This window comes from Macadamia integrifolia, chromosome 14, assembly GCF_013358625.1.
Source record: "Macadamia integrifolia cultivar HAES 741 chromosome 14, SCU_Mint_v3, whole genome shotgun sequence".
Classification (NCBI taxonomy): domain Eukaryota; kingdom Viridiplantae; phylum Streptophyta; class Magnoliopsida; order Proteales; family Proteaceae; genus Macadamia; species Macadamia integrifolia.
Window position 1 is genome coordinate 5,200,862 of NC_056570.1, and position 22,331 is coordinate 5,223,192.

The 22,331-nt window shown below is 39.3% G+C and overlaps 2 protein-coding genes across 2 annotated transcripts; both read left to right on the top strand.

Moving 5' to 3' along the window:
- Nucleotides 1-561: 561 nt before the first annotated feature.
- Nucleotides 562-2,482, top strand: LOC122061990 (WRKY transcription factor 22-like). The gene is made up of 3 exons (XM_042625601.1): nucleotides 562-1,187; nucleotides 1,364-1,477; nucleotides 1,577-2,482. The coding sequence occupies exons 1-3, from the start codon at nucleotides 739-741 to the stop codon at nucleotides 2,115-2,117; spliced, it is 1,104 nt and encodes a 367-aa protein (XP_042481535.1). The 5' UTR covers nucleotides 562-738; the 3' UTR covers nucleotides 2,118-2,482.
- Nucleotides 2,483-7,586: 5,104 nt separating this feature from the next.
- Nucleotides 7,587-21,831, top strand: LOC122060496 (probable NADH dehydrogenase [ubiquinone] 1 alpha subcomplex subunit 5, mitochondrial). Its single transcript, XM_042623593.1, has 2 exons — nucleotides 7,587-7,993; nucleotides 21,373-21,831. The coding sequence occupies exons 1-2, from the start codon at nucleotides 7,681-7,683 to the stop codon at nucleotides 21,567-21,569; spliced, it is 510 nt and encodes a 169-aa protein (XP_042479527.1). The 5' UTR covers nucleotides 7,587-7,680; the 3' UTR covers nucleotides 21,570-21,831.
- Nucleotides 21,832-22,331: the final 500 nt, after the last annotated feature.

A 22,331-nucleotide genomic window follows, 5' to 3' on the forward strand; every position in this document is an offset into this window, starting at 1 on the left:
AGTCTTCTACTGGAAAACCGTTTCCTGTGTCATAATTTGTGGAGAGTAGGATATTCTCTCGACACTATCTGCACATCTACCATGTCTCTTCTCCATATTCGTGAATCTTCTACTAAATAAAAACTGTTCCCATATCATGATTGGAGTAAAATAGGAGATTCTCTTCGCACTATCCCCGTAGAAAACCATTTTTTCATGATTATAAGGTAAGAATTTCTCACCGCTCCAATATGTAAACATCCTCTCAAGTTATGCCAACTCAGCATCGACTCAGATTCACACATACTCTAACCACGAGGCCACGTTTACCGGGTCCGAGAGAGGTGCCGACAACGTGTATTGCGTACACTCTGTGGACTTTTGCTCCAAGTGAGAAGCGAATTTGTCTTTGTGTCACAGAAGAAAACCATTTCTCTTCCCTTTGACATTTGTAAAAGTCAAATCAATAAAAGCAACTTTGACAAAAATATTAATAAAATATAAATCCTCTCTCTGTCTCACAGCCACATATAAATAATAAAACCGTGGCTGGTTTTTCCTCTCATCACTCTATAGCTCTCTTATCTTCTAAAGTCAGCGCGGTCCTCTCTCTCTCTCTCTCTTACCCAAAGGGGAGAAGCAGAAGCGGCAGCAGCGACGGCAGGGCAGAGACAAGCACAGAGCTGTTGGGACTTGGGAGTATCGATCGTCCCTCTCTCTCAGTCTGCGCAAGTTTCAAGGAAGAGATAACAGTCCCGTATGTTTGTCGACATGGGAGACGATTGGGATCTTCAGGCGGTGGTGAGAGGCTGCTACACCACCGCCACCTCCACCACCACCACCGCTACTTCAGCCCTCGCCACAACTTCCATGGAAGACCCTCCTTACTCCTCCTCTTGCTTTCCTCCTCCTCCTCCTCCTTTGGGTGACCACCAAGCCCTCTGTTTCCCCGATCTCCTTGAGAACTCAACGCCTCTTGAAGAATTAGAGGCGCTCTTCAAGCCTTTCTTCCCCAAGATGGAACCTTTCTCCCCACAGAGCAGCAACCCCACTTCCCTTCTCACCCATGGCGGATTCACAGACCAACAGAAACAGAAACCGCAGCAGCAGCAAGAAAAGCAGTCTCCCCAGTGTCTAACAGGGCCTACTACTGTTGTCCCTGCGACAACAACAACCAGTCATTCTCAGACCCCTCGATCGAAAAGAAGGTTCTTTAATTGTTCTCTGTTTTGTTGTTCCTTATTCTTAATTAGATTCTTTCTCAATCAAAATGAAAAAGATAGATTCCTACCCAGATGCCCATCTCCATCTCCTCAATCAAATTTCCTCCATTCCCCCCTTTTGCCTCTTATTGGTAACTTTCAATTTTTCTTTCTTTTAACAGGAAGAATCAACAGAAGAGGGTAGTTTGCCAAGTACCGGCAGAAGGCATTTCTTCTGATATGTGGGCTTGGCGTAAATATGGCCAGAAACCCATCAAAGGATCACCTTATCCGAGGTAGATCTCAATTGGGTTCTTTTTCTTTTTCTTTTTCTTCATTGTTCAATCTTTTTTACTAAATCAATCTTCTTGGTTTGATTCTCGTCTCAATAACAGGGGTTACTACAGGTGTAGCAGCTCAAAAGGGTGTTTAGCTAGAAAACAAGTGGAGCGGAGCCGCTCAGATCCGGGAACAATCATAATCACCTACACGGCGGAGCACAACCACCCAGTCCCCACCCACCGGAACTCTCTCGCTGGAAGTACTCGCCATAAGTTCCTCACTCCTCAAGGTTCCACACCAGAAAACGAACCCGGAACACCCACCAACAAACCATCTTGCTCTTCCCCTGTTTCGACTACAGGTCTCTCTCCAACGACTCCTTCAACTGCTGCCATGGAAGACGAGCTTCTGCAACAGTCGACGCAGGAGAACAGAGAGGAAGAAGAGGAAGAAATGGTTATGGATAACGATGAAGACGACGATATTCTTATCCCTGATATGATGATGGGAGACGACTTCTTCGAGGGTCTTGGTGAACTCGACGGACCAACCAGCGGCGCCGCCTTGGATGACCGTTTTCCCGACCAAGTACCGGCTACTTTTCCGCCTCCTTGGTTTTCTCATAACGCCACCACCGCCGCTGGTGGCAGCTGATCAGCCGGAAAAGTCGCGCCCCGACATTGGATTCTAAAGATTTCCCAACTTTCCATTTATCCCCTTTTGTCCGCCAAGTTGGAGAGAGAGAGAGAGAGAGAGAGAGAGAGAGTGGGGGAGATTCTCCACCCACAACACTTGTGTTTTTTAAAACGCCACCATTACCAAAGAGCAAAGAGCAGCATAAGAGTTATTCCATGTTGTTGGTCTTATTCTAATTAGATGAATCAGGAATTAGGAATCGTAGATTCTCTTAGTTTCGTAATCTCTGGTATGATTATGGATAATCATGATTCGGTGAACCATCCTTCTCCTGTGTAAAATGTATATCAAATAAAAGGTCAACGCAAATACTTCCAAAGCTATTTTTTTTTTAAATTTCTGTTGTCTTATTTTATTTTCCATTTTTTCCTTAAATTTAATTTTCTTTTAGGTTCCGAGTTGGGCCTTTATAAAAGTGTGCGTGACAGTCGTGTCACTTGTGTGGGTTCCTCGTCATGAAGAGCAACTCCGAAGTCCGAATCCTCACAAGAACGCACGGAGATGAACAATATTAAAAGGTGACACTGGGTCGGGTTTCTTAAAACCTAACCTAATTTTAGGCCGTCAATATTCAATTTAGGTCCAATTTAATCCTCTTATGTTTATGTTCAGGTCTAATTGGACCCTAATTGATCGTATCAAGGTCGGATTGAGTCAGACTAGGTTGGGTTGGGTTGACCTTGGTTTTTGCAATGTTTGAATTAATCTTCATTAATCTATTTTTACCATTCATATCTTATACATTATAAAATTATAAAAAAAAATGAAATATAAATTGAAACTCTAAATTCTAATATAAAAATTCAGGATTAAATTTCGAATTGGGCTGTATTGGGTTAGGTTGGGCCAGGTTGAGGCCTCAACCTGAGCCCGACCCAACCTTGACCCACGGTTGGGGTTTTTCAACCCCAACCTAACCCGCCATCGGGGTCAAAAAACTTGGCCCAAGCCCTATTCGAGCTGACGGTGGACTAGGGTTGGTTCAGATTGTCAGGGTCAAACTTTCATCCCTAATACACATCATGGTTTGAGAACTCAGTATCTAAGAACTGAATCGGTTAAGGTCAATATTGATCCAGATCACCTTGGATGGAATAGAAACACCTCTGATTGTACGTTTAAAGTTACTTTTTTGACCATTTTACCCATTTTCTGTACTGATCCACTGATACAGTATCGACCAAGAATTGGAATGAGTCAAAGTCAATACCAATTCAACCCAGCTGATTCCAATCAATAGTTTGATTTTAAAGTTTTTGGGATCGATTCCAATAGATTCTGATCCAATGATTGAATTATCAGGACCGATTCAACCCTCATTCTGAGTTTAAAATCAATACTGTCAATCTAAATCTTAACGGTCAAAGAACCAGATTGGAAGTGTTAAGAGTTTAAAATCCTTACTCATTAATGTCTGTTCTAGACTGTTAAACCTTGGAAAGTTTGGAGCATGGTTTAAAGAATTGGATTGAAAGCGGCAGATTTGAAGTTAGTTAATTCTGATTCTTTCTTAATGTGTTAATTCTGATTCTTTCTTAATGTCTAAACTTTTCTTTTGGATTAACCCTAGATGCAATTAATTATATATTTATTTTGGTTATTTTTTTTATTTTATTCAATAAAATTGTAGAAAATAAATGAAGTTTATCTTTAGGGCTTTTTTTAAGAGGCTGATTTTAAGGTTTTTGGGACTGATTCTAATCGATTTCAATCCTATGATTGGATCACTAGGACCGATTTGACCCCCATTCCGAGTTTAAAATCCTTGCTCATTATAGTCTATTCTAGATTGTTACAACTTGAACGGTTTGGAGCGTGGTTTAAAGAATCAAATTGGAATTGACATATTTGAATGCGTCAATAAAATTCGATTCTTGATTAATGTCTAAATGTCTTATTTGAATTCACCCTAAATGCAATTAATTCTTTATTATTATTGTTTTTTCTTTTAATCGGTAAAATGTAGAAAATAAATGAAGTTTACCTTTTGGGTATTTCGTCTAAGACGTTGATTTTAAGGTTTTTGGTAATGATTCCAATCAAATCCAATCAGATGTTTGGATCACTAAGACCGATTCAACCCCCATTCCTAGTCAGATTTTAATATCTATGCTCATTACCGTCTTTTCTAGGTTGTTACAACTTGGACAGTTTGAAGCATGGTTTAAAGAATCTGATTGAAATTGACATATTTGAAGCTAGTCAAATTCAATTATTGTCAATTCAAAATTAGTTTTTATTTAATTTTTTTTTTAACCAAAGTATCCGGGGCCAACTTATGTGCACCTAGACTAATCATCGAGGAGACTAGCACAGCAACCCATTGTCACGGTCTTCACTTAAATAACAAATAAATCTTTATTTTTTAGGTTTTTTTTTTAATCAATAAAATTGTAGAAAGTAAATGAAGTTTATCTTGTGGCAAAGTGTATAAAACTTTAGAATTTTTTTCCTAAAGATAATATATTTGTGGAAATCTTTGATGATTCTTCTTAATTTTTATTGTTTGAAGTTTTGACTGATTTGATCAAATCCGATTCAAAATCGATTGTGGCTGATCTCATATCAAATTTTAGGTTTCTATACCTTGGTTTGGTTTGGAGATTCAATTAATGTAAAGGAGACTCTAGGATGAGGAGTGCTTAGAAAATGACTTGGACAATGTTAAATAATGTAATCTAATTTGTTGACTTATCCATGTTTTGAGGTGTTTTCCTTTTAAGGGTTTCTGTTCATGTCATATAGATATTATAATTAAATCAAGTGGGTGGGGATTTGAGATCTGTCATGAAATTTATATGATAATCACTCCCTAACTTTTTCCTAAATGAGGGGATGATTTGGTGTTGGTTTGCTGTTAGCTAAAAGCAGGACATGCTTATTAATTAGGGAGAGGTTTTCCAAAGTGAAAAAGGTTTTTTATGCCACCCTAATTGTGTGTGTGGAGAGAGAGAGAGAGAGAGAGAGAGAGAGAGTCAAGGTCAGGTTCTTCACCTGAGTGCTCATCATTCAGGTCTTGTCCTTAGCTATCTGGGCAAGCGCCATGAGTCCAGGCGATGATCCAATAGATCTTGGCGCTTCATTCTTCACACCTTTATTAGCGCCTCACTCAAAAAGCTGGATCATCATCTTGCCATGTGGCGCTCGCCCAGATAACTATGTGTTGACTTGTGTGATGAGCGCTAAAGAGAGGAGTCGAATCCCGAATGTCAAGTGTAGTTAGAAAGTTTTCCCTCCTAGATCAGTCAATAGTCAATAGCAATCTATGATCCCAAGTGTGATTTATAGTTTATCAAATCTTCATTCCTCAACCATGAAATTGAAAAATTGGAGCTTCTCCATGAATGCTAGGGTTTTCCTCAAGAGCTACGTATCACATTTAAGATTTTTGTATTTCCTTGAGAAAGTGTTTCTCCAACAAAGAGCTATGTATCACATTTATATAGTTTTGTCCTAAAGCACAAATTTATAGGGCTTTGGTCCCCGAAAGTGAAGAATCCCAAATACAATCCACTATAGATGAGAGTATAGACCATCAAGCTAAGGGTAAGATTACAACATCAATGTGGTCCATAAGGTGCTTCATTTTGGATATGATATAGAAGGGAAGAGTATAGGAAAAAGTCAATATGTCCGTAAGATTGGATATGAACAAAGTACATGGGAGTTGGAGGGGGCAAAAATAATAGTTTTGAACTTTGGCTTCTTCTATCAAATTTCTACATCCTACGCGGTCAATGTGGAATCACCTATGCCACAAAAATAATGCCATAAAAAATGATTTTATCTACAAGTGGCCCTTATGATTAGGTGGAGGAGAGAGCGTGTGTGTAAGTCTCACATGATCAAGATGTAAGAGGGCGTGAAAAATAAGGGAAAAAGAACTTTATCTTGGAGTGTATCCTATGTTAGCACTCTCTGTAGAAATGCAACCTTGAAAACGATGCATAAAGTAATGGAAAATCAAGAACAAACAGTGCACATAGATTTTCGAGTTTTGGCAAGATTGCCTACATCTTCAGTGAGATGAGATTATGCTTCACCATCAATGAAGTATAGGGTTACAATGCTCATCCTCACACCGTTCAGAATTGCTAACAGGGACCTTGTTATAAATATATAACAAAAAATAATACTAATAACAGAAAGTACAAAATTGACCTTAGTAAACGAGTCCCAAATAAAATTGCCACTTTATCAATGCGCAGCACGTTAATGGGAGACTGCACAGAGACATCGGGGTAGAGGGGCAGTGCAGTGTAGTTTTTCTGTGCCTGTTTGTGTCTTGACATAAATTCACAAAAGTAACCAACAAGGTTCTTTTTCTCTTTCATTTATAATTAGTTGAATGATACTTCCTTAGAAGCTTATTTGAAGATAAATTCTCTCATTTCACGAAAGTTAAGCATTTTCGAACTTCAAGTCTTAAGGTATCTTAAGAACCTAAAGCCTTATTGAAACTGATTGTGAATACCGGCCATGCCACACAAGAGAGAGAGAGAGAGAGAGAGAGAGAGAAATCATTGGAGAACTGCTGGAAAATTAGAGGGAAACGATTGACACCAGAGCTTCAGCCAAATCGTTGAAGAGGTGAGATGTATAGGAGAGAGAGACAAGAGGATAGTTGAGATTTGAAGATGAGATGGACTTCCAAAGTCAGGAAGGGCAACTCGTGCATTTTGAATGCAAGAAAGGACAAGTCAAAAGGAGAAAGGGTTTTCTTTCTCAACCTCAAACATGTCGTGTGTATCCTCCCAATGATTTTATATTATTTTTGAAAACAAAAACAATCTTAGAAGCCAACATGGCATCTACACCAAGACACAGGGAGGGTACAATGATCACCTCATATTTCACACCCCATAAGAATCGAAAATCCCACCATTGTTGATGCTTTCGCATATGCTCTCACTGGTTCCTGTGCTGATGCAAGGATCACACTGCCTCTTAGGAAACACTCTCCCATTTTTTTAGGGGAGAGAAAAATATTTAAAATAAAAAATTAATGAAAAAATGTAGGAAACATTATTCGTTACAAAATGAAAAACTTTTGCCACCAAGTGGGAAGAATCCTTTGCACACTAGTGATGTGATCATAAAAGTGAGTCTTGTTCCGTTAACAAACTCTTATTCCCCATTGATGAATTCCGAAATATACTCCCCTTGATCACTAGATAGTATTCTTGGCCATGGGCAAGGATTCTCCCTTCACCGAAACTTGGCCTTATAAAATTATCCTCACAAAAGACTGCTATAGGGAAGGGGGAGGGGGTGGAATTGTTGCTTAACCAAAAGGGACCAAAGTCATCAAACCGGGTTGGGTTTAGCCTAAACCTAATTCTAAAAGCCCAGGCGGATATGATGGGCCGGTCACCACTCATCAGGGCCCATTAAACGGTGATCCAAATGGCATCTCAAAACCAGTAGCGCAGGCATTGGGGTGTTGCGAAAAACCACCTGAAGATCACACACAGTGTTCTCTGTGGAGAGGGAGAGGGAGAGGGAGAGGGAGAAGGAGAAGATGTTCCTTAAGAGGTTCGCTGGGCCATTGTTGGCGAAGGTGAAGGAGACGACGGGGATCGTGGGTCTGGATGTGGTGCCGAATGCAAGAGAAGTGTTGGTGTCACTCTACTCGAAGACCTTGAAAGAGATCCAAGCTGTCCCAGAGGACGAGGGTTACAGAAAAGCTGTCGAGAGCTTCACGAGGCATCGTCTCAAGGTATGCCAGGAAGAAGAGGATTGGGAGCAGATCGAGAAGCGCATCGGCTGTGGTCAGGTCGAAGAGCTTATCGAAGAAGCCCAGGATGAGCTCAAACTCATCGACAAGATGATCGGTCCGTTTTATCCCCTTCCTCTTCTTCTTCTTAACATTATTAATCTTCTTAATTCAAATTATTTGATTTGGAATAGATACACCAGAAACAATAACAATAACAACGACAAAGAACAGCATTGAAATTTTGATTGGGTTTTCCCCTAGATAGATTCACGCTCGAGGTCCTGTTCTAGAATAGTAACCTGTGGCTCATATTGCTGGCTAATCACTTGCTATGATAAAAGTACTTTATGGCGTCTAATTGGTATGTGGAATTGAATTGGTTGAATTCGTCTAATTGGTGTGTGTGTGTGTGTGTGGGAACAGTTCGCTACTATGGCCTGTTGAGTTTTGAGGAGTATTCAACCTCCTTGAATTTCGTTCAGCCGTTCTTCCATACCTTAACTGTTTCAACATGCCACCTATTGGATTTTCTGGTGGTAATTTTTTAATTGCACGAGGAGCTATGTTACATGGTTGGTTTTGAAAGAGAATCTGTTGTTGATTTTGGTATATTGGCTCATATCCTTAATAATATAACACTTATTTGGGAACATGGATGGATTTTGGATCTTCCTCTCTTAGGGTACATAAGTTAGTGTGTTGGGCATTGTCCGGTGGGATGGGGGTCATGCTGTCATTGTTCATCATTTCAAAATCTTTGTTTCGTATTCCTGTCAACAGGCAAAATTCTTCCATAAATTTGCTAGTGTGGTTCAATTCATGTTGCTGTTAATGGATGCTGATTATGTCTAAAGCTAAGAAGTCGGGAAATTTTGCAAATCAGTGAAGGCACTTCTTAAGTGTTGCATCAAGGATAAGGCTTTGTACAATCTGCACATTTAAGTTGAGTAGTTGTGATTGTGCTTTTGTTGGGTTAAGGAGATCAAAGTGATCAGTGAATCATCACAATCGTCCAGCATTGAAATACTTGATCAGCCACAACTAGGTCCCCAATGTGTGACATTACATGGGAGTTAATAAAGTCTACAAATGTTGATATGTTCATTGAATGATATCATTGTTTGCTGTTGTTTGTTGCAGATGAATTCATTTGTTTGTTGTTGATGAATTCATTATGCTATGTTCTTTAACGGAATTGATGTAGTTCTATTTGCAGTTTCTTGGATTTGGGTGTCTTCTAACTAGTCATGTGTACCGTGATAAGAGAATTGGACACCTTCTTCTTATTCTTCTTCTTTTTGAGAGTGTGTGTGTGTGTGTGTGTGTGTGTGTGTGATCTTATTATTATTACAAGACTGATACGTAGGCACAAATGTTAAGAGACAGGAGAGGGAGTAAGGAAATACCCTTGTGGCTTCCTTTACTATATTTAGTAAATATGTTGTTTGGATGTAAATTTTATTTTACTTTTTAAATCCAAGGAATTTGATCATAATGTAAAGTGAATTTAATAACCAAAATTGGTATGTTTTGGAGTTAGTTATACCATCATGTGAGGTGATGATTACAAAAATTTCCACTTTTGTATTGATTTGTTTCACTTTCCATTCCTTTATTTCCTTTGCATACAAACGGAGCCTACAGGCTTTTGTAGGGTCCCAGGTACCAGGGTTTGGGCCTCCCGTCCTTCATCTTCCCTTATCCCTAGGAATTTACTAGAAGCCTGATTGTTTGATCAACGAGACGAATGTAAGCTCCTTGTATATGTTCTTTGGAGCTAGAACCCATCAATAGAATGAAATGATATAATGGTAAGCCTAGGACCCCCTGCTCGCCCTTAAGATCCCGAAAGGGGGCCACCTTGCTTCTATTATATATAATAAAAACCTGGGTCGCAACTGGTCTTTGCCTGAACAAAGCAGAATAGTGGATAGTTCCAAAGAACCCTAGCAAAGGTGAAAAGCAGTGGGGGGTTTTCACAAGTTTCTTTATGCCAAATCCTTCTTCTATGGGCCTTGATGGTCTGACAATGGGACTTGGAATTCCTAGATCTGCCCCCTAGACAGTCCCCATTTATTTTTTAGCTAATGGTTTATAATGTTATAATGCTGTGGGCTTAAATGATTGTGACAGGCTTTGAAGCAATACCATTACAGTTCTAAGCCACATGAATAGTGAGACATTTTATGGATTGGCCACAGGAATCAATTTTGTTTCAACATATAACCCCTGGCACTCCATTAATAGTGATTTTTATTTTTTATGAATAATATTAGTATTCTTGAATAAAAGTGATGGACTTGCATGTGTGTGGCTGGACTGACATGACCCAATCTGGAAACTCAGACCAAGACGAACCAAAATCAAACCAGGTTCCTAGTCCAATAGGGTCGTAGGGCTTAATATCGTAATCTTTTATTTCATTTTATTTTGTTTTATTTTGGAAGTTAGATAATGTAGGATAGTTTCCCAGTTTTAGTTGATTTCAGTTTCTGTTTTAGGATTGGATTAGGTGGCACTTTTCTTTGCTCTTTTTATTTATATGTAAGCTTCCCAATGATGGAGCAGAATGAATATTGATTTTAAAAGAGGAATTTCTCCCTCATGGTGGTGAGTGGTTGTGTGTGTTGTTCGCCTGAGCGGTCGGCGACTGTGGTTCTCTCTCCTCTGATTCCTCTTGATCGGGTAAACTTCTCACCTCCTTTCTTTTTTTTTCTCCTTTTCTGTTCATCTTTCCTTTTATGTTCTTCCTTCTTCTACTATTTCCGTTCTTTACTGTTACTTTGTTTTGGGTGATAATTGCAGCCCATATACAATTGACAAGCTCTCTTAGATCCTCTTCTTTTGGCCTTAAATTCTTGATTCTGGAACTAACCCTTAGGATGATGCTGCCTGCAAAATTTCAGTTTGAAAGCTTGCTGGAATAAAGAGAGTTCCAAATTGAAACCATCTATGGTTCCTTACCTTCTGCTTGGACTGGTTGCAGGATTTTTTTATTAATTTTACGGATGATTGCTTGGTCTGATTTCGGGCATATTTGAGAGGGTTGGAAGTTGAGATATTAAACCCAAATCTGCTATTGATTTGAAGCTTGGGTTGCTGTTGCCATCGCAAACTCTTCCTCTTCCTCTTCCTCTTCCATCAGTACTGTTCATATAGTGAGGAAGAAGATCTCTTCTTCTTATCGCTGTTAAAGACTTATTTTATGTTGTTTACACAATTCCTTATATTTTCACGTTTGTTTAATTCATTTCCCATACTTATTTTAATTTTCAGAAACCAAGGTTCATGGTATCGGGTTTCAATCTCTGGGGAGACAGAAATTACGGTGAAAACCTGGGAAATTTAGAGGATACCGGGGAATTTTTCCTGGTATGGTGGAAACTTAGGCTTTGATCCCCAAACAATGTTTTTTTTGCCTGATTTTTTGTGTACAACCTATTTTAAACATTTGTAACACATTCACATCATTAGTTTCATAAAAAAAACACAAAGTCTTACTTGTGTGGTGAACCAAAGGTTTGATAATCATTACGCTGACTTGTTAGCTTAAATTTTGAAACTTTACTGCATAATGACTATATATAGTCTACAATTTACATCAAAACATAAGACATAATCCAAATGATCCAAAATAGATAAAAATATTGCATCATCGACAGTTATCTATCAACACTGAACAGTAGTGACTCAATTATTCAACACTCGAAAGTAGTGACTCAATTCCAAGTAGAGTGTCTAGGCGGTTCCATCCAAATAGTGACTTACTACCCTCAAGGCACGCATGTTATCTTTTTTAACATTATTTAGTAAGCTATATATACGTTAAATCATAAAAAATCAACATTAAGCCGCATCAAATTATTAAAATCAACATTTAGCCACATCAAATCATAAAAAATCAACATTAAGTCACATTAAGTTATAAAGAATCAACATTTAGAGAAATGCTCTTGTTCTATAATAAGTTTGACTAGTCAAATGATTTTTTTTTTTAAATGAGACTTTTGTATTAAGTATAACATAAAACCAACTTTCCAACAAGTCTAAGTTTACTTAAATCTGAGTTGTAATGACATAGTTATGTTCCGGTCAAACTTATTTTAAAGTGCGCGAATGCTGTTAAAATCGCCTAAATGAAAATAATTTTAGGGATATCAAAACAAAATATTATTTTACCAGACTTTTGGTTTTTAACAATGTTTTAACATTATAGGATTTATAAAATTTTCATAATTGAGAAAAACCCCAGCATTTAAAAGTTGAAAATTGCCCCTATAGCCAAAATCCAATTTTTGTTCTTGGACTGGAGGTTGACTTTTATTCTTTAGGAATTTGATTTTTAAACTATTTTTATTGGATTCAAATAGGGGGTATTTCCTTATTTAAGAATAATATCTTAAGTAAATATAAAAAAATTTTATTTAATTGATATTTGGCATAAATAAGTGCCAAAAAATGAATATCTCTACTGTTATATTTGGCATAAATAAGTGCCAAAAAATGGAAATCTCCACTGTTTCCCCAAGTTTGCCACACTTGGGAGACAAAATGCACAAGAGAAGGTCGAAATTTCCCATGTTTCGGTCGAAACATGGGAAACCTGGTTGAAACATGTCGAAACCAGGTCGAAATAGGTATTTTTTAAAATCCCCTAAGGTTTCATTTTGACCTGGGTCGATACCTGCGAAACATTTGATTCGCATGTTTCGGTCGAGTTCTCGAACCATGTCAGAACAACCTCCTCTTCAATATTTAATTCCAGTTAAGTCCCTAAATCTATTTTTTCTTCACTTGTTCTTAAGAATTTACATTTATTTACAGAAGTGCCACTTATTCTTCTATTTAAAGGATTTCACCATTTTATTGGGCCCATGGTGACTCGAACTCGACGTTTTGTGAACTGGGGTTGCATTAAAAAGGTTGGAGGAAATGTATTTCTTGCCACGTCACTTGAAGGATATAGGGCTGAAAATTGCTCATGGCTTGAGGATATCCTAAGGAACATGTTGACATTTTTGGACATGCAAGTTCCAACTCAGCTTTCATGCGTCAACTTATGTATGTACGTGTATATATATATATATATAGTATAGGGGGAAAATATATATAGGGAAAATGTCTTGGTGGGGCTGTCAAGAATTCGTTATCGCATTCCTCTTTTCATAATAGGTTGGATGATGGATTGTCTTGGTGGTGGACATAATGCATATAGGACGCTTTGGCTTGACCGATCTATATGGTACGTCAAGTAGGCAGTTGGTGCCTTATTATAGTCTATCGTTATAAGCATGTGGTTGATTTGTAGTGGTTCGTCAGGTTGACAGCCGGCACTTATTATAATTAGCCATAACCCGTCAATCTTTTTACATAGATCCTTGCGCTCATCCTTGCTTGGAATCTCCATGTAGCCGACCCCATTAAGTTGGTATAAGGTTCTGTTGTTGCATATGAAAAATGTACACACTAGTAGGTTGTAATGGAATTTTACTCACTAGTATCTTATTGACTGTTGGAGTTCCCTCTCTACACCTTTCTCAGTCGTTCAACTATCTATTGTTGCAATCTATTCTTTCCACCGCCTCCACTCTCTCTCTCTCTCTCTCTCTCTCTCTCTCTCTCTCTCTCTCTTAGTGTCTTTCATCTATCATCTCCCTCCCGCATCCCCCCCTCTCTCTCCCCCTACCACTTCTCTCCTCTACCCACTAATCTCCTCCACCTTGCTATCCCCTACCTAAAATATTAACACTCCATGCCCACTAATGAAAATGACAACAATGATCCAAAACAGAGAAACTCTGTCCTCTCTCCTCCCCTTGCACGCACACCTTGTAGCCCCTTGACAACTCCTTCCTTCCTTGAGCCATCCCACCCCTGGAACTTCCCCTTCCCAATCCATGCGCCAACTCCCTACAAATCCCCACCCCCACTGCCTCACTCCCCATTGCCTGTGCTGTCTTGTACTTGCCCCTATCCATGCCCCTCCTCCCCCTCCCCCTCAGCCAGTTTCTCTAATTCTCTAGAACACACCAGTTACCCTTGATTACCCTTCTCCAATCGTTGTATTGGCTTTTGTTTTAGCAATGTCAGGGATCAAATAATCATACACAATCTTGACCAAACTAGATTAAGGTGAGCATGAAACTACAAAGGGACACTTCAGTCCAATTCAACACAGGTTTTTTCCAAAAGAAATCAAGAAAACTAATACAGCTTCAACGCCACCCGGTTAAGCAAATGGCATCAAATAAGAAATGTTGAATTATTTTTTAAGAGACTTTATGTTGTAGAGATCCTCGAGGTCGATTTAGAGTTTAGATTGCTCGGATTAATGTTCAGTCGTCTTGTTGAGGAACAATAGATCTCGCACATGTGTCAAGGATCAAATAATTATACACAATCTTGACCAAACTAGACTCAGGTGGGCATGAAACTGCAAAGGGACACTTCGGCCAATCCAACACTGGTTTTCTCCAAAAGAAAAAAAGAAAACTGATATAGCTTCAACGCCACCTAGTTAAGGAAATGGCATCAAATAAGAAATGTTGAATTATTTTCTATTAAGAGATTTTTTGTTGTACAGATCCTCGAGGTCGATTTAGATTGCTCAGATTAATGTTCAGTATTCTTGTTGAGGAACAATAGATCTCGCACATGTGTTGGGAATCACACTTGGTGATGACAATGGTGACGAAGAGGCAAGGGGAGGGGGAGAGGGATATAAAGGTGGGGATGGGGAGAGAAAGGGTGGGGAATGGTGGAGTTGTAAGAGAGGGGGGAGGGGGAGGGGGTACAGAGGCGGGGAGGGGAAGAGAGAGAGAGAGGGTAGGAAGGAGGTGGTGAGGGAAGGGGGAGTTGTAGGGGAGGGGAGCAGAAGGCAAGGCAGGGAGGGGGATGGGGGAGGAGGAGCCACAGGGGAGGGAGCAATCTCGTTGTCAATCCACTGCAACTCATCTCTTAAACAAGGAAATGGCAATGACAAAGCCATCTTGATGCTAGCAGCACTGGTGGGTTGAGCGCTAAGTGGAGAGAGAGAGAGAGAGAGAGAGAGAGAGAGAGAGAGAGAGAGAGAGAGAGAGAGAGAGAGAGAATGGGTTGAACGACTGGGATGCAAAGAGGGAGATCCGACATTTAATTAGGTGCTTGTGTATAAAATTCCATTAAATTGGTAGTGTTTAGACCCTCTCCCATATGTATATATACACGCACTCACATTTCAAAAAAAGTGACTTGTTCATAGTTTCTTCTGAACCTTTAACTCAGATTTTTTTCCCCTCAATCTACTACTAGTTGGTTTTAATTCTAGTTAAAGCTTTTAGTTACAACGGATTGTGTTTAGTTATAATATTCCCTTTTGAACTCCTTAAATATATGTGTTTTAGATGAAGAATCTTGTCCCTGCTTTTGGACTATCTACTGATTATATTATCCATATTCTTCTTAGCTGTGAGTTAGGGACTACACTACGAAATCCTTTTTGAACTTAATCAATTTAAAACTTGTCACCGATCCCCTTTGCTTTATCCAAGTGCCGTAATATTCGCACCCCACTCCTTATACCACTAGAGATGTGACTAGGATGCTTACCGCCATCCTATGCAACCTGCCAGAATCACAAATGCAATATCTTATACTCATAGTCCATGATCAAGAATCATAATAATCAGAGGCAACTGAATGATAAAAGATATGACATTGATTCTTGCGCTGATGAACATAACGTGATAGAATATTAGAATAATAAACTTTATTTTCGTTCTCCTATCAACAAAACATATATAATAAATATCACAAAAGTATAACATCTAAAAAATATATATAATAAAATCACAAAAGTATAACATCTCAAAAATATGATGGTGGAGAGCACTGCATCCTCGTTCACGGTGCACTGTATGCACAATCATCGCAAGCACAACCCACGTCGTGCTCCTCGTATTCTAGAGTCCACCAATCTCTATTGTACTCAGCCATGGAGGAAGAAGTATCATTGCTTATCGGGGCAACAATACCTGCATCATCATCTGAAAAGGAACACAAACATGGTGATGTAGATAAGTCACTTGGGTTTATTTTATTGCAAATAAGCCTTGGGTTGTGTTATATATGTGTTGGGCCTTTGATCCCATGGGTTTTCTTTGAAATGAGCCACTTTAATGGGTCTACAATATGGGTAGAAGGTAGAAAAACGAGATTTAATTCATTAGTTTAGTTAGTTGCTATTTAATTCAATAAAGGCCCATTAGGCCATTGGTCGGTTGTAAAGTCTTATATGGACTATTAGTTAGTTAGTCCTACTCTATGTTGGAGTCATAAAGTCAAGTCCTAGTCCTAGTCCTAGTCTTATTTTGAATTCCTAGTTGTAGTAGGAGTGTGTAATCATATTGGGAAACTGGCTCTTAGTTGTAGTAGGAGTGTCTAGTCCTATTGGGAAACTAGTTTCTAGTAGTAGTTTAATTGCTATTATGTTCTCTATAAATGGAGGAGCCTATGTACTTATAATTGCAGATTTGAATGAATGAATGAATTATTGAGTGATTACTCTTTAGCTAAAAAAACTGTTATTGAGAGGTGAATTGCCTAAACCTTTGAGGGGTGTGATACCCAAAACCTGAGGGGTGAGATGCTCATTCCTTTATTCTCTTTCACCCTTCTCAACCCTCCATTGATTCTTCTTTTTCTATTTTCATTTTTTGTTTATTGTTATTAGAAGTTCAGACCTGTTAAAGCATACAAAATCAGAATCAGCCAGCCAAAGAGTTCTTGTTCTTGAAGCCAATCGACCCTCATTGCTGCCCAAGTTTGAGATCTGATCTACAGATCCTTTGAAGGACGGGTTCTATACTCTAAGAAGATCAATCGATCATCTCTTGAAGGTTATCTGAAGAAGACAAGTTGTTGTTCCAGCAGAATTCTTCACATTCTCTCTCCTAGGTCTGAAAATCAAGAACGCACATAACTCCATAACTAGCCATCAGAAGCCCTTCAAATTTGGGGGTTTTTGTACCCTCCCTAGGGACTATCTACACCCAAAAGTGCAGCTCAATCGGACTCCCACAGACCTGGCCGCACCTTTCTCTCTTCAGCTCTATAGAAGGTATTTCTCTCTCCTATCGGGTTGGGTTTTGGGCTGTTTTTACTCCTATATGGGTATTGTATCCTTGGGGGTTTATTTGATGGTCTTATTTCTTTGTTCCCTGCTTCTATTTGTATTGTTTGAGGTTATAAACTGCTGGGGTAGTTTCTTGTAATCTAATCCTGTATTACATAGTGTGAGCTTTACTAAGCTTAGTGGGGGGATTGTGAACATGCAAGCAGTCACAGATTGTCCATGATGCGGTGCATGGATTTATTTTATTGTTAACCTAAACAACGAGAAACTAAGTCATGGGTCCATAATGTTAATGCAACACAATAGGCAGTATCCCTGGTCTCAGAATCGGTCATCGGTCACCCTACGATACAAACCCTAATTGCAAAATGGAATTAGTCAATCCTGAAATGCGTTGTCAGTTGCCTAACAAGCCCCGATAACCCTGTCCTAGTGCCATGGTCCTAGAATCATCCATCGGTCACCTGGGCTTGGTCCACCTCTGGCTGAACTCACATCGTACCGCATAAGTAGCATTTTGAAAAATCTTATCAAACCTACCATTGTGGGTTATCCAACACGTAACCCTTGTTGCCAAGGGTCATGGCATAAGGTCAATTATCCTAACTGTATGTTATATATATGTCCTCGCATAGTCATACATATACATACAATCAAGTATGGTGAATAATATTTGTCACAATGGCAATTGTGGTCCATTTCCCAACTTCAGCAATGCCTTCAACCATATCTTCAGGGTGTTCAGTGAAAATTGACTCATTGTTTCAGAGAAGGAAACCCAATAGCAGATTATCTAGCGAAAGTTGCGCAAAAAGTGGTGTCTCCTCCATTCCTCCATCCCTCCCTATCTATGTTCAGACTGAAGTTAGGGTAGATACGGAGAAAAGGCCAAGATTTAGATTTTATTAATATTGTTTCTTTGGTAGAGTATGAATCCCTTTCCCTGTTGATGGCAATGCCAAAGGTGGGGAAGTGATTCCGGATTTTTTCCCACCACATTCTTGTATTGTCTCTGGTGTCTTCTAGACTTTAGCCTATATATTTCTTTTTCTTTTTCTTTTCTTTCTTAATATGAATGACCTTTTAGCAAAAAAAAATAAATTAATAACAATAACATGCATTAGTATGGCAATCACGGTCCCAGAATCTTCCCTCAGCCACACTGGATCCCATTTCCCACACACAACATGCAAGTCAAGCAGTATAGATTAAAGCATATACATTTCAAGTTATGAACTTCAAAACATGTGAACACATGCATCATGCAACAATTCATAGAATTGAAAACACCCCATAAAGAAATTAGACCAACCCACTCACCTTGTCAGTTGACTTGCCGAATATAACCCAGAATTAAATCCTGAATACAACCCGATAGGCCTCACCGAGAAGTTTGTCTTTGACCTAAAACCATGTGTAGCAGTGTGTTAACTTATGCATTGAGAATCCCTAAAAAGATTGTCCAAAAAGATCTGGGAAAAACACAATTTGGGTCCACCGGTAGATGGCACTGGTCGATTGACCAGTGGCTACAAGTCCTCAACAGACTCTCAACCAGTAGATCGCATTGGTTGATTGAGGATCGACCGGTGGCAGTACCATGGGAGTCCGAGAACTGTTCTTCAGTTCTGACTTTGACCACCACAGCCCTATGGTTATTTTGGTCTGTAGGGTGGAGGATTAATCCACCTTCTGTTTGAGCTCAACGGACCTAAGTTCTACCAAATATAGTGGAAGTTACGATTGAATGTGTGATCATAACCCTAAAAACTTAGGTTTTCATAAAATTCATTCTAACATCTTGGAAACCATCTGTCATTGGGTTGAGGGTGTGCAAGAGAGTTCAATACTCTCAAGGAAGCACACACACTAGCTGACTATAAGTCTCAGCACTAAAACCCAGCAAAAATCCCTTGCCCTAGGTCTTACGAACTTTAGAAACAAAAAGGGAGGGATGGAGAACAAGGAATACCTTGGGTTGAGTGTGGACAGCAAGGCTATGCAAATCCAAGCTCCTTCTCCCTTTCTCCTTTTTCTTCTCCTTTCTTTTTTTCTTCCTCTCCCTCTCATGGTTCTAGACTCGTGAGTTATGAGCCTTAAGAGGCTCATCTCCTTATATAGGCAAAGGTCACTAAGGCCTGTTTGTCTAATTAATGCAATTTTTACCAAAACTCATCAACTCTCTTGTCGGACCATGCGGGGCCACCACCACCTTGACCTTGTAAGGTGTTTGAAATTGTAGATGGATCTCAAGATGTGATGAGACACGCGTAGTGGGGCCTAACACAAAGTTTAAATACGAAGCACAGGGCCATACAGACAATTATCCATTTCGGGGGATTTCAGACCCACTGGTTGAAGCTTCCGGTAGATCAGTCGATCAATCGGTTGATTGACTGGTTGGTCATATCTGCCCTGTTCGAACTGGATTTTCTCCAGTATTCTTGCCTACTCTTAAGGGTGTTCCTGTAGGAGTTTCTGCACAGTAAAATGGTGTAATTCTACCATGCATTTATAGGTTAAAGCAACGCGATTCGGTTACTTACTACCAAACATCTGGAAGTCCCTGCAGATATCTCTTTCTACTACCCTCACACTATGAGCATGTACATGGAGGGTCAATTAATCTATCTGACTCCTCGACTTCTATAGTCCACATGTCACCGGTATTGACAGTCGCTGGAGCAGCAGCTATTATGACAAGTTCAAATTAAACCGGGTTTGGGCATGGGTGTAACAGTAATTCTGATATATATGTTATAGGCGCATTTGAAAGAGTTAGGAATGTTTGAAAGTGGGATTTAGAAAACTGACTAGGTATAAAAACCCACAAACAATAATTAACATGACACTTGTAAAACTGAATCCCTTTTATGAGAAATTGAGTATTTTGAAGAGTATGGAGGTTTCTTCCATAAGAGTACGATAACATGCTTAAGTCGGAAAGTTGTGCATGTAATCAACAGAATATTGAGGTAGAGCAAAGAGAAAAGATCCCTCTTTGACATCTTTGCAAATACCCTGGTTTCCAGCTGAATTCCTTGGGAATAAAATCCAGGAATGATCAAATTTCTAAAGTTTTCAGATGTAAATAATTGTTCTCTTAATAGCCCATCAAAAATCTTTTCTTTTCAAGACAGCCAGAGTACCAATTTTTTTCATGGTCCAGTTGATCCATAAAAGGGAGAGATTGAAGAGGATATTGCCTATACATTTAGAGATGGGTGGATGAAGTGGAGGTGCTTTGAGGTACTATGTGCTTGATGCATAACATCAAAATTAAAAATACATTTTTGGGATTGCTGTATGACCAGCCATGCTTTGTTGGGCAAAATATTGGGCGACTAAGAGAACACATAATTTGGATGTAGCTGAATGTGGATTTGAGATGGATGAATACGGAAAATGTAGAAAGTAGAATAGAATCGACGGTATATATGGGAACTGAGGGGTAGCACCAATAGGTGACAAGATGAGGAAATGCCGAGTCAGATGGCTCAATCATGTATGACAAAGACCAATTACTGCAGAAGAGAGGAGTGATGTAGTACAAGTTGAATATGTCAAGTGTTAACAGGACATGAAAAAGGTCAATAACTGAGTCAAAGCACTGAAAAACACATTATCTTCTTGTAATTGAGTGGATTGTAGAAACAGGATTCATGTGTCTTGACTCTATGTAGTTAGGTCAGCCTTGTTTTAGTTGAGGGCAAAATATATGAGTTAGGAAGATTGAGTCTTACGATTCAACGAGTATAATCAGTTAAGTAACAATTGAGGTTGGCTATGTAGATACATGGTGTTAAATTAGCACGCTAAGTCTCTGTATTGTCAGTTTCACTGATGTCTCGGCCTGACCACATTTACTATCAGTTGTGGTCATAGGTAATACAACATCCCTATGAGCCAGGAGTTTTTAACCTTTCAAGTGGTTGTTTGTGATGCAAAGTTTCATGGTTTCACTTATGGCATCCTGTGATGTCAACTTCATTTTCTAATATGAATGTCCAAAGGACTCCTCTGTAGGGTCCGACTAGATGTGCATCATTTTCCAGTGCTAGTGTGCTGTTCAAAGGAGGTATCCATCATTCTCTTTCATCTTGGTTTCAGGGTGGGCTTTGTTGCTTACCTTCTATTTATTTTTGATTTGGCACCTTGAGGGAGGAGTGGGCATTGCTGGTTATAAATGCTCATCAATTGCTACATTACAAGTTCCTTCTTACATTTACTAAATTATGCCTTTTATTGAGCAATTCTTACATTCCGTCTCCCAAGAACTCAAGTTTACTCTGAATGAGTTATCCTCCATTCAGTCATTCTATTTGTTATTTTGTATGCCTGTAGTAACTTCCTTCCTAATTGTGTGCATGTACTGGTTGCAGAGTGGGAACCTTGGGGTGTACCTGAAGGTTATGAATGTGAGATAATTGAGAACGACGCTCCGGTACCTAAGCATGTCCCTCTACACCGACCAGGTCCACTTCCTGAGGAGTTCTACAAGACGTTGGAGGCAGTCGGTTCTCCACCAAAGATAGATGAACAAACAAGCACCTCTAAGGAGTCGCAGTTAAAGGAGTGATCTATTAAGTGCTTCCTTGGGCTTAATCAGCCTGAATACACATTTGCAAAGTGGAAGCTCTGCAATTTTCTTGTTTATTTGTTAAATGTTTCCAGAACTCATACACTAGATTTGTCTGGTACATTATTTATGTGGCATGATCTAGAACCATATGAGGGATAACCTTTTGACTGAACTTAGTCTGAAGAATGAACTTTCTTGGTTCTTACAAGGAAGTGTAGGAGATTAATAACATCTTGAAGGATAAAGAACCATTTGAAACTGTCTGGATTGCATTCTTGAGACATACAGCACCATATGTGAATCTGTGGTACGCTCTCTATTCCTGGAGAGCTTGAAATAATCTGATCTCCAGGGATGACAAGTGAAATTGATATTGTCATCCACCAGGCTCAGTAACTAATGTTGAAATTCTGAGATATATGATCTGCAGCAGGAGGGTTCATCTTCATCCATTCTCACAACTTCCATTTCCAATTTCTTTCTTCTAGGTGGCATAAAGGGAATGTTGACATGGAATTCAACTGGTTGCAACCTTATTTGAAGCAGTTACATGTTTTGCTCATGATTTGTGGGAAGACCTTGTGGTGGCACTTTCATCAATAGCTTGCTGACTCAGGAGTCGATTCGGAGGCTTGGCTGAGTTGACTGTGGTGACTTCACAGGATTTAAGTTAACAGGATAGACTCTGGTGCATACGACTCAGCTGAGTTGACATTGTGACTTCGCCAAGTCTCCTAAGTTGACTGGTTGAATCATGAG

What these genes read in the sequence shown, in the direction of transcription:
- LOC122061990 (XM_042625601.1), top strand. Translation starts at nt 739, where the DNA reads ATGTTTGTCGACATGGGAGACGATTGGGATCTTCAGGCGGTGGTGAGA. An exon ending in ACCCCTCGATCGAAAAGAAG is followed by an intron (nt 1,188 to 1,363) that starts GTTCTTTAATTG and finishes TTCTTTTAACAG; the next exon opens with GAAGAATCAACAGAAGAGGG. An exon ending in AAAGGATCACCTTATCCGAG is followed by an intron (nt 1,478 to 1,576) that starts GTAGATCTCAAT and finishes TCTCAATAACAG; the next exon opens with GGGTTACTACAGGTGTAGCA.
- LOC122060496 (XM_042623593.1), top strand. Translation starts at nt 7,681, where the DNA reads ATGTTCCTTAAGAGGTTCGCTGGGCCATTGTTGGCGAAGGTGAAGGAG. An exon ending in ACTCATCGACAAGATGATCG is followed by an intron (nt 7,994 to 21,372) that starts GTCCGTTTTATC and finishes TACTGGTTGCAG; the next exon opens with AGTGGGAACCTTGGGGTGTA.